General features: G+C 40.6%; 1 protein-coding gene across 2 annotated transcripts; it reads right to left on the reverse strand.

The window, feature by feature from the left end:
- Positions 1-628: 628 nt before the first annotated feature.
- On the reverse strand, positions 629-10400 carry LOC139411497 (tumor necrosis factor receptor type 1-associated DEATH domain protein). 2 transcript variants are annotated; one of them, XM_071157955.1, is made up of 7 exons: positions 10318-10369; positions 4478-4549; positions 3304-3397; positions 2836-2986; positions 2164-2447; positions 1848-1995; positions 633-1389 (listed from the first exon to the last, which is right to left on the reverse strand). In XM_071157955.1, exons 3-7 carry the CDS (start codon positions 3322-3324, stop codon positions 1091-1093), a joined length of 903 nt encoding a protein of 300 aa, XP_071014056.1. In that variant the 5' UTR covers positions 3325-3397; positions 4478-4549; positions 10318-10369; the 3' UTR covers positions 633-1090. The 2 variants fall into 2 exon arrangements, with proteins under 2 accessions (XP_071014057.1, XP_071014056.1); XM_071157956.1 differs by lacking the exon at positions 4478-4549 and having other exon boundaries at positions 629-1389; positions 10318-10400.
- Between the last annotated feature and the right edge of the window lie 1927 nt (positions 10401-12327).

Consider the following 12327-nt stretch of genomic DNA (forward strand, 5'->3'; position numbering starts at 1 on the left):
GTTTGGGTGTGTGGTTTTGTGAATTGTGTTAAGTATTTTGATAAAACCAGCCTAGTTTGCAAAATTGTGTTTTAGCAATTGGGAAAAACTGTAAAGCTGACAGTTTGCACCTTAACCTCCAAAGTGCTGGAGAACAGAGCCAAAACAACACAAAATGTGTCACAGTGTGTGTGTGGGCTCGTATTACTATCCTCGTGGCTACCGAAAATCCCCAAAAGTCCCCACAAGGATAGCAAAACAAGTCAAATTCTCCCTTGTGGGAATATCTCCCAGGTTCCCATGAGTACAAAGGCTGTTTTAAATGTAGGGGTTAGGTTTAAGGTTACAATTAGGATTAGAATTTAGGTTTAGGGTTTAGGGAAAATAGGATTTTGAATGGAAATACATTTTAGGTCTCCACAAGGATCGTAAAACATTTACTATGTGTGTGTGTGTACATGGATTTCCCAAAATTGACATCTTTTTTTTTTTACCTGGGTGTTATTTCCATAGACTGTAGGGTATTTCAGAAAGCAGGATCAAAGGGTTTCCTAAAGATTCTACGTAATCCATAGTTAAAAGTTTTATCAGGATATTGGATTTTGGAAGTGAAATTACAACTCTCAACGTGAATGAAAGCAATGGGCAATTCGTTTTTATAAATCCAACACTTTATTTGAAATTTGAAACAAATATTCCACAATCCCATTGCAAATTGTTCAATATCAATCTAGGTTATTGGTAGAATGATCAAATGCATCAATGGTCCAGTCTGTGGTGGAGAAAGGGTGTTGGGTTTAAAGCAGAAGAAAAGGCCCGCAGTGATTTCAGTTTGTTCTCCAACCAGAGACAACAATGACGTGACATAGTAATTATGAGAACTATTGGTTTTGTAACACAATACAATTTTACTCCAATAAAAAAAACATACAATCAAGCTCACAGACACGAAGCTCACACAGAACTGACACATGGTAGCACCTAGGTAAGTTAGTGCACACACGTTTGCGCTCACACAAACAATGCCACCCACACGCTACCACTCTTTCACACAGACACAGATGCAGACACACAGACCAACACACACCGTCAGACAGTGTGACAGACAGTGTCAATCCCGGGGCTGGATGTCCAAAATGTTCTCAGCCAGGCTAGTGAGTTTGCTGTCTTCCAGTGCTCTGACCAGCCGGCCCAGTCGTGCTGCCCTCCCCTCCGCCTGGATGAAGCGGCTCAGCAGCTGATAGGCCTGCTCGTACAGCCCCTCCCTCTCATATTCGTAGGCCAGGTTGTCTATGGCCGGCCCCTTCAGCGCACGGCAGTTCTTGCCCAAGGCCCGCCCCACTTTCCTCCAGTCCCGCCCAACGCCGTTGGAGAACCGCTGCAGGTCCCCCGCCGCCAGCATGCGGTCCTCTGATAGGTCAGGAGACAGAGTGGGAGGGGGTGTTAGAGACATGTATCCAGAGTCTATATATGTTTCTGCATGTAAGACGTGGTGTAAGTAAGTAAAATACAACAGCAACTTTCCAGCTACTGGCCCTCCTCTCTTGCCTCTAGGCTACCCTGCCGTCCCGGGTTTAGTAGATGACCCATAATGAGTGTCCTCTATACCAGAGATTGGGCAAGCTATAATGGTCCTCTTCCTCAAAGGACCACTTAGATTAAAACCAGCACTTGAGCCGACTAAAAGTGTCATCAAACTATTTGAGGCACAGGTCAATAACCTTCCATAGACCAGTGCTGGTCTACTGACCGAGAGGTGAGAAACACTGTTCTATGCCAGTGCATGAATGTAGAGGACCCAGGGGACAGCTCCCTGCTGAACCCCCACTGATGATAAAAAGCAGCCATGGAAGCCAGAGCCAACTCACCAAACACCCTCTTCTGGAACAGGAAACAGTTGCTGGGCACGGGGGGCTCTTCCTGTGTGAGGGTGGGTGGCTGGGGAATGTGACCCAAGGCCTGGCTCTGCAGCTGCTGGTCCAGCTCAGCAATCTCATCATCCCGTAGGCGCTCTGGCTGTCAGGAAGTGACACCAACATTTAGAACACCCCATAGTGAGTCATTAGGCACAGCAGAGCACCTGTCAGGTATAGATTGGTGAAGTATTGCTTGTGATCTGTTTATCATATATTACCAGTAACAACACCACTATATATGGATTATAACCGGTATATAGTATATTACCTGTGACTGGTGGATGTGCTGCAGACAGAGCTCCAGGTCGTCCAGACAAAAGTCCAAAGTGTGCGTCCCGGCTTTGAGCTGGGTTTCCAAGGCAAGCTCCTGTTGTGGGATGTGGAGGAGGCGGCAGGTGTGCTGGGAGAGGGACTGTTGTACGGCACCGGAGCCATAGCTCTGCAGGAACCTGCGGCACGCCGCCACATCCACAAACTTCACCTCCACACCCAGCAGAGGATCTGCATCGTGCAGCTTTAGGATCTCGTACCCCTCCAGCCCCCCAGCTGAGTCTGGGACACAGGCCAGGTAAGGTCAAAGGTTAGAGGTAACCATAGCGAATCACTGGCACAATAGTAATATTTTTCACTGCGACCATAAAATAAATATAACCTGACTGTGTATCCCTCCACTACTCTGGTCCAGGCAGAGCTCTGAGCTTAACCGTGTTATGACTTCCTAAAAGATCTCCCAGCATTTATCTGACAGCAGTTTTTCATAAGCTTTTAATTATATTCATCCCCTCAGTAGATAAGCAGGTCACACTGCAACACCAGCCCTTTTTCACTCCCCATGACCACCAAGCTAAGCCTTTCTTTCTATCAATAATACATCTGCCTCACCCAATGCTCAGCATGCTCCCTACGCTAGCTGGAGACCGGATGGCCTGATGTGGCTCACCTGTGAGTGTCAGCTTGAGGACTTTGAAGACGCTGAACTTGCCCTGCTGGTCTTTGTAGAGAGAGAGCAGGTTCACTGCGGGACAGGAGCGCAGGAAGAGAACCGCACATCCTGTCCACGGGCCAACCTCCACACTCAGTGCCACCATTTTCTAAAATATCATATGGTACAACATCCCATACAAGATTAAAGTTCAGAATGTCTCTGCTCTGTATGCTACTATTCAAACATTATGCTGAATTTTGTACAGCACAGGAGCTTGTACTTACAGCTACATTCTTACATACACAGTACACACACACTCCCCACTTGACATTATCACACGCATGCGCACTAACAGAAACAGACATGCATGTTGTCCTATAAATAGTTAATGGGAACTGTCTCTATCCCTGCCTCGTTCCCCTTTTCCCTCTCATACATATCACACCTCCTCTCTCCTGCCTCTCTCAACTAAACATAGAGTACCTTTTCATCCATTATGTCCATTGTTTGAGCATTCCCGTCATCTGACCTCAGCTGTCACAAGCTTCTTCTGTGTTCCCTTCAAGTGTCTTCCTTCCTGCAGAGATAGAACAGATATATTACTCAAGTAATCAACAGTCTGAGTTCAAAGGCCAAGACACATCAATCAAATACATTCTGGTATTAAAAAGAGTCAGGATCAAGATGCAGTCACAATACAATGGAACCCCTCACTTTATATTATCTCACTCCACGATTCTTACGTATCTTACCCTAGTGGTTAGAGTGTTGGACTAGTAACCGGAAGGTTGCAAGTTCAAATCCCCAAGCTGACAGGGTACAAATCTGTCGTTCTGCCCCCGAACAGGCAGTTAAATAAAATTTAAAAAAATCCCTTATATGTCATTACATTCAAACACCCTTTCTCTCTCTCTCTCTCTCTCTCTCTCTCTCTCTCTCTCTCTCTCTCTCTCTCACACACACAGACACACACACACACACACAGACACACACACACACACACACACACAGCAGTCATTAGAAAGCTTTAAGTGATAGTCTATTGTGTGCTCACCCCTCCTCTAGCGCTCTCCATCACTTTCTATGTGTCGTCTGTTGCTGTCTCTTAGTATTCTATGTTGCTGTCTTTTGTCTACCCTCCTCTCTCATCCTGTCCTGGTTGTAAAAAGTTTTAAAGTAAACAATTATTTTAATAGTAATTTCACAGGACTTTTTTTCACCTTACCTGCAAATTCTTTGTAAGCCATGTTTTATTTGTTCACTGTCTAATAAAACAAATTAGATTCTTTAGAGCAGCTTGAAGTGATACAGTCTACTGTGTGCTCAATCCACCTGCCCTCTTCTGTTACTTTCTATGTCTCTTGTCTGTTGCTGTCTGTGTCTTGTTTGTTACCATCTCCCTTGTCTATCCTCTTCTGCTATGGCCTGTTCTGTTCTTCTGGTGTCTCTCTCCATCATATCCTATTCTTCTGTTGCTGTCTCTGTCTCTGTGTCTTGTCTGGTGTCTCTCTGCACCATATACTTTTCTGTTGCTGTCTTTGTGTCTTGTTTGGTGTGTTTCTTAAGTTTTGCAATCCAAAACGGTCAAGGGGATACTGGGGTAGCTTAACTTGTTTTGGGTCTGTGACCAGGTCACCTAAATCATGCTCTTCCCTACCATTTGCCACTGGCTGCTTCTATTCTAATTGCTCCACTGGCCTGCTGTTCTCATCTGTCCTCCTCTTCCTATCTGAAAGGTAGAAAGGTGCAGCATGTCATTAGTTCGTTTTGAAGGGCGACTGCACTTCCTGATTTGGCCTTGTTTTAGATTTGGTTCAATAAGAAATGCTAGCGGGCATGACTGAATTCAAATGTGAGTTGCTTTTGGGGTGTGGTTTGATGTGGGTGTATCGTGTGTATGTTCACAGGTGGAAAGAATTAGCCAACTTATATTGCCAATTAGCTTCAGCCGACTGGTGTGTGACCTGACTTTGGATAGCCTATCTCCGGGGCTAGTTATGGACAGTAAATAAATTACACAACGTAAATGAGAGAATATTTTCATGCCTAAAATCTAAAACAAAACCTTTTAGTTTTCTCATGGAATGCTTTTAAAATTTGTATTTCTACAATTCATAGTTAGTTTGAACTTTTTAAGTAATTGAAATTTGGAGCTATTGGAATTTTAACATATTGTCCCATGTACATTGTGTAATTTACAGAGCCCCATAGGGATATCCAAAATCAAACTGAATTTACTATAGGCATTATGATCGCGTCGCATGCAGCTGCTGTCACAATCGTTTGAAGCATACTCGGACCAACGTGCAGCGTGATCTGGGTTCCACATCTTTATTTAGTAAAACACACAAAACAATAAAGCTAGAACAAAACAAACAACGAAACGTAACTAAGAGGTGTAACATACACGAACTTAAAACAATATCCCATAAAACACAGGTGGAAAAAATGCTACTTAAATATGATCCCCAATTAGAGACAACGATAGCCAGTGGTCTCTAATTGGGAATCATACCAAACACCAACATAGAAAAACTAAACTAGAACCCCACATAGAAAATAATAACTAGAAAACCCCCAGTCACGCCCTGACCTACTCTACCATAGAAAATAAGGGCTCTCTATGGTCAGGACATGACAGTACCCCCACCCAAAGGTGCGGAAATTTGATTTTCATTTAGGAAATCTGTTCCAAGTATTCTCACGCATCAATAGAGGCACATACAGTGCCTTCAGAAAGTATTCATACCCCTTGGCTTATTTCACATTTTGTTTCGTTACAGCCTGAATTCAAAAATGATTTAAAAAATGCTTTCTTACCCATCTACACACAATACCCCATAATGACAAGGTGAAAACATCTTTTAAGACATTTTAGTATATTTATTGAAAATGAAATACAGAAATATCATATTTACATAAGTATTCACACCCTTGAGTCAATACATTAGAATCACCTTTGGCAGCAATTACAGCTGTGAGTCTTTCTGGGTAAGTCTCTAAGAGTTATTATTTTTGATATTCTTCAAGGTCTGTCAAGTTGGTTGTTGATCATTGCTAGACAGGCATTTTCAAGTCTTGCCATATATTTTCAAGCCGATCTAAGTCAAAACTGTAACTAGGCCACTCAGGAACATTCAATGTCATCTTGGTAAGCAACTCCAGTGTATATTTGGCCTTGTGTTTTAGGTTATTGTCCTTCTGAAATGTACATTCGTCTCCCAGTGTCTGTTGGAAAGCAGACCAGGTTTCCTCTAGGATTTTGCCTTTGCTTAGCTCCATTCTGTTTCTTCTTATCCTAAAAAACTCCCTAGTCCTTGCCGGTGACAAGTATACCCATAATATGATGCAGCCACCACCATGCTTGAAAATATGAAGAGTGGTATGCATGTTTTGGAATATTTTTTTCCTTCTTTTCACTCTGCCATTTAGGCTTATATTGTGGAGTAACTATAATGTTGTTGATCCATCCTCAGTTTCCTCCTAACTCTTTAATGGCTGTGATAGGAGAAACTCTTTGAAAGTCACCATTGTGGCCTCATGGTGAAATCCCTGAATGGTTTCCTTCTTCTACGGCAACTGAGTTAGGAAGGACGCCTGTATCTTTGTTGTGACTGGGTGTATTGATACACAATCAAAAGTGTAATTAATAACTTCACCTTGTTCAAAGGGATATTTTACCTATCTATCAACCAATAGGTGCCCTTCTTTGCGAGGCATTGGAAAATCTCCCGCCTTTGTGGTTGAATTAGTGTTTGAAATTCTGAGAGACCTTACAGATAATTGTACAGTGCCTTCGGAAAGTATTCAGACGCCTTGACTTTTTCCAAATTGTTACGTTACAACCTTATTCTAAAAAATTATTGTCCCGAAGCCACTCCTGCGTTGTCTTGGCTGTGTGCTTAGGGTCATTGTCCTGTTGGAAGGTAAACCTTCGCCCCCAGTCTGAGGTCCTGAGCTCTCTGGAGCAGGTTTTCATCAACGATCTCTCTATACTTTGCTCCATTCATCTTTGCCTCGATCTTGACTAGTCTCCCAGTCCGTGCCGCTGAAAAACATCCCCACAGCATGCTGCCTCAACCATGCTTCACCGTAGGGATGATGCCAGGTTTCCTCCAGACGTGACGCTTGTCATTCAGGCAAAATAGTTCAATCTTGGTTTCATCAAACCAGAGAATCTTCTTTCTCATGGTCTGAGAGTCTTTAGGTGCCTCTTGGCAAACTCCAAGCGGGCTGTCATGTGCTTTTAACTGAGGAATGGCTTCTGTCTGGCCACTCTACCATAAGGGCCTGATTGGTGGAGTGCTGCAGAGGTGGTTGTTCTTCTGGAAGGTTCTCCCATCTCCATAGAGGAACTCTGGAGCTCTGTCAGAGTGACAATTGGGTTCTTGGTCACCTCCCAGACCAAGGCCCTTCTCCCACGATTGCTCAGTTTAAGAACTTGTCACGTCCTGACCATAGCCCTTATTTTCTATGGTGGAGTAGGTCAGGGTGAGACTGGGGGTTTAGTCTAGTTTATTATTTCTATGTGGGGTTCTAGTTTTGTTTTCGATGTTGGTGATTTTGTATGATTCCCAATTAGAGGCAGCTGGTATCGTTGTCTCTAATTGCAAATCATATTTAAGTAGCATTTTTTCCACCTGTGTTTTGTGTGATATTGTTTGTGTAGTTGCATGTTAGCACTCCATTGTCGTCGCGTTTTTATTCGTCACGTCTTTATTGTTTGTTGTGTGGTTCACTTATTTTTAATAAAAGATGTAGAACCCAGATTCTTGCTGTCAATTTGCAGTGTACAATTGATTTATTACTACGTTCCGGCCCCCCGACCATCCGCTCAATGAAAAATCGGTCCACGGCTGAATGTAATTGTGGACCCCTGGCCTACATGTAATCATAAGCCATCATTACATTCATAGACCGGTAGTGTCATACATTACTAAAACTGAAAGTGTGCTGGATTAATTCACCAGATGTAGCCTAGAATACCATAGAGTGTATGAGGATTATGTCATCATCAAGAGTTTATTAATGCAACATTTAACATCCACCACTGCAGCGTCAAAGACTAAAATCATCCTGCCAAGTGCCAACCAAAGGATTCCTGGACATTGGTTCAATTCAGCGAATGCCATTCTTTTGATTAGGATGAAAACGAGAGTCTACAAGGTACAAACTGCCAAACAAGTCGAATTGGTCGGTTTCATTTTTTGTAGTGAAAACTTATACTTATTCTATAGAGAGCAATAGTAATGATTCAATGGGCAAAGTTTACGAGAAAATTTAGTTTTTGGATTTTTTTTTTAGATAAACGAAGAAAATAAGGCCTGTGGTAAACACCGGTTTAGAAGATTTTATAAGTTTCATTCTATGAGATAATCTCACTTTTTGTGAATTTTTAATCATGTACATTATAAACAAATACATTCATAAAGGTCATGTTAACTGACAAATAAATAAAATCAAATTTTATTGGTCACATACACATGGTTAGCAGATGTTAATGCGAGTGTAGCAAAATGCTTGTGCTTGTAGTTCCAACTGTGCAGTAATATCTAACAAGTAATCTAACAATTCTCAACAACTACCTAATACACACAAATCTAACAAGTAATCTAACAATTCCCAACAGCTACCTAATACACACAAATCTAAAGGGGTGAATGAGAATATGTACATATAAGTATATAGAACAAAATATATAAGATCTCTTAAGCCTGTGTTACCTCAGACCTTATTTTTGTTGTTTATTATTACAAACTGGTGAGCTCTATGACGGGTTAGACTAATGAAAAACAGGGGCGCTGTTTTGAAGATACAAACATTTTGGAATATTTTACGCATTTATTTGTTTTTGCCATGTTAACTCTATTACAGACACCTTAATGCATAGTTTTGAATCATATTATGTGAGCTAAGCATACAAATAAAAAAATTAAATATATAAAAACATTTTCCTTAAAGTATAATTTTATGTGTCTAATATGTCACTGTCCCCACTGCTACAAAATAATTAAATACATGTAATTTTGTCCTTGAAAGATTTAAATGAAATACTGAAGAATTCTATTCATAACTATGGAACTACTGCTTTTCTGAAGAGTGCCAATATGGCTTCAAAGTCTTTCATTGACCAATAGATAGCATCAGCAATCCAGGGTTTATATAAATCATTGGTTTAGACTACTGACCCTACAAGACAGGTAGCACTGTGTGGTATGCAGCTCTGTGAAAACGCGACTCCCGTGAGTCACATGTACAAGATGACAGGAATTTCACTACATTCTCTCCTGCTATGAGGCAAGAATATGACACAGCAGACTGGTCTCAGACTAGACGTAACATAGTAAATGTAAATCTGGGTCACTCAAATCAATATGATATGTTACGTTTGGTATAGTGAAAGAGATGGAGACCCGCACACTGTTGAAAAAAGGAATAAATCCAAAACAGAGACTTGAATGCAAAATAAAGACATTTATTAGAACATCATGGTTCCCAAATAAATTAAATGTAGATTAACACTGAGAATGGCCAAAGGCCGAAACTTTTGTGTTTTGTTTTCCCTTTTCATTTATGCACTTTCTTGCACTATGAATAACCTCAACCAGAAAAAAACTAAAGGAGGGTGGTTGGTCAGGAATATAATGTGAATGAGTTCGAATCTCATCACTGACAACGTTAGCATTTTAGCTAATTAGTAACTTCCTCTAACCTTAACATTTTTAGCGAACCCTTCCCCTAACATAACTCTTCCCTAACCCTTTAACCTAACTTTCAACCTTAACCCCTAGAGCTAGCTAATGTTAAAAATTAAATTTATTGTGTAACATATGTTTTGGAAATTCAGAACATATTGTATGAATCACAATTTGTAACATATTGTAATGACCCTGGGTTAATAAGCGCGGATATCGACTCTGCCTCTTGAGCATGCTTTTGTGGCACAGTCAATAGCGCGCTGGATTTCGGACTCGAAGGACGAGGGTTCGAGACCTGCGCCCTGTCTGTTTCATTACAATATGGTACAAATTGCAACTTGTAATATGTCATATTAATAGTAATTTGTAACATATCATACGAAATGGATGATGGACATCCACAAATTAATACTTCCCATACGAAATGTAACATGTCTTGCGTTTACGTACAGAATAATACGGAAAGCTCTGAGACCACGTTGGACACAGTGCGGTTCAGGCTTTTAGGAAATTAGAAAAGTAAACCTACTTTATAGTAAATTAAGCTGTACCAAACACCGCCTATTGACCTTCAATAATAAAAAAAACTATTGGTGAAGTTGTAATCATACATTAAAGTTGTTACAAAACAGTAGCCTAATCAACGATAGAAAGGAATCATTGCAACTTGAATACATTTTCTTTCATGATTGACGTACTGTTATGCATTTGTTTACTGTCATTTGTGGCATTAACTGTTGTATAGGCTATAATTTCGTTTTGGGTTTAAAGTAAAATCATAATTGTATTGTTAACTTACCTTCAAAGAAAAAACATTTGTAAGGACGGCAACACGACCTGACCACAGGAAAACACAGATACAGTAATAATTTCCCGACAGGCAATTGGTTACAGGGAAACCTGAGGCACTGTGATTGGTGAGAAAGAACATGCCGTTTCCCTATTGGTTAGAATCACGTATCTTTACAGGAAGGAAGTATTTGACTGTTTTTGTTGCTTGATTGAAAGGAAATATTTGTCGGAACTGATCCCTTACTGCTTTAGCTATTTGCTTGCAACTGTGTAGCTAATGACAATGTTGAAATTATATAATTGCATGTACCCACTGAACATGACACTAAAGGCAAAATGAATCGACTGAGAAGCAACATACCAAATAAGTAACAGGTTATTTGTTTAGGCCTATATAGATAGTTACTGTTATTTGATGTTTTTGGAAGCAGGGCCATGGGTGACGTTATTCATTTGCCCGGTTTAAATGTTGTTAACATGTATATTCCTTCCTCGAAGTAATCACTGCGCCATTTGAATGTATGGGGGGTTCCTTACGTGCACATCCACATTGTCAGACAATAGATTATTTCAGAGAAGGTAGGCCACATTTATTAACAAGGAAATACATGTTCACTTTCAAAGGAAATACCTATGTTACAGACTGAAACTATGGCAACTGCTTGGGGACAAAAACAGGCCAGATGGAGCCTATAAACAGAATAGAAAGGATTCACATAAAAAACAAAAATGATGTGAGCAAGGCCCACATAAGGTCTGACAGTAAACTGTCGGTCTTATCTAGGCATGACAGGAAATGGCCTCACTATTAATCAGAGAGCCCCTTCCAAGAAAATTCGGACAGGTGAAGTCAAGACAGACTTGAGCCCTCTCTTCCTCTCTCAGAATCTGATATGCCAGCGCATCAGTGTGCAAAGCTAAAATATCCCCATCGATTAATAAACCCTGGTACTGAAATATATCTGTAAGTGCTGTGTTACTGTCAAACACCCACACACATTAAACATGTTAGACTACTGTTCATCCCTAAGTATCCTCTTTGATCACAGCAGCAAGATTGTAATCATCACAAACACATGATCTATATTTCACTGCTGGGGGGGTTCCATTAACAATTGTGATTACCTTTGTGCAAAGGAAGATATGATATAGAATTGTTTTACTTTGTGGTTGTGGATTCTACTGAAAACCGTTTATCGTCCACGCGGGCTTGAAAATAACCGCACCAGTTCAAGCACCGCCTTCGCCCAATCTTGATTCGTCCAAATAATCAACGATTAAAACCCAAAACCAGAAACTACCGCTGCTAGTAATAACACAATTCTATGTGAGCCTTGACAGTTTCTCGCCGTTTCATCTGCCCAAGAGAGATTATGCCGCTTTCACATGCTAGTTGGAATTAGGAAACTCATACATTTCCGATTTGCCAAATCGTAGAAAATAACCCAGTTTCCCTAGTTGTCATGATGACACACCTATCTCGATCGATGGGAGAATATTTGAAATAGACAAGACGGCAACGTGTACATCGTTAGATTACTTAATGTAGCAAAACATGTATTTTAATAATGGAGCATTTTCGCACCACTTGCAATTGGACACCGACATTTTAGTGTCGCCAAGTTAAAGTTGCTCGAAAATTCTCTGTGTTACACCAAACAGTACCCAGCCTGTAACTCCCAGTAATGGATACCAAAAGCCTCTGGTTAAATCACAATATCTGGTGTAACAATCTATAGTTACAGTATGTATCTACATCCTTTGTCGAAATGTAACAGTCAGACTGCAACCATTGTTTCAATATTTTCACTACGGTGACTAAAAACTAAATAATGTATACCGATGTGTTTAAGTACTATGCAATGTATTTAAATAACTATATTTTGCTATGTAACTACTGTGTAAAAAAAAGGGGCCATGTATGTAAAATATGAGTCATACGTAAATATAACAACAAATGCTGTAAGAAGAGGGGATGGGCCAATAAAAATACATTTTAAAAGATGAGTGAAATCAT

This window comes from Oncorhynchus clarkii, chromosome 6 (assembly GCF_045791955.1).
Source record: "Oncorhynchus clarkii lewisi isolate Uvic-CL-2024 chromosome 6, UVic_Ocla_1.0, whole genome shotgun sequence".
NCBI lineage: Eukaryota > Metazoa > Chordata > Actinopteri > Salmoniformes > Salmonidae > Oncorhynchus > Oncorhynchus clarkii.

Bases quoted from the DNA above. Each gene is read 5' to 3' on its own strand.
- LOC139411497 (XM_071157956.1), bottom strand. From the start codon at position 3,324: ATGGACATAATGGATGAAAAG. The intron at 2,987-3,303 runs GTACTCTATGTT...ATGATATTTTAG, and splicing joins TGGACATAATGGATGAAAAG to AAAATGGTGGCACTGAGTGT. The intron at 2,448-2,835 runs GTGAGCCACATC...CCTGTGTCCCAG, and splicing joins CCTCAAGCTGACACTCACAG to ACTCAGCTGGGGGGCTGGAG.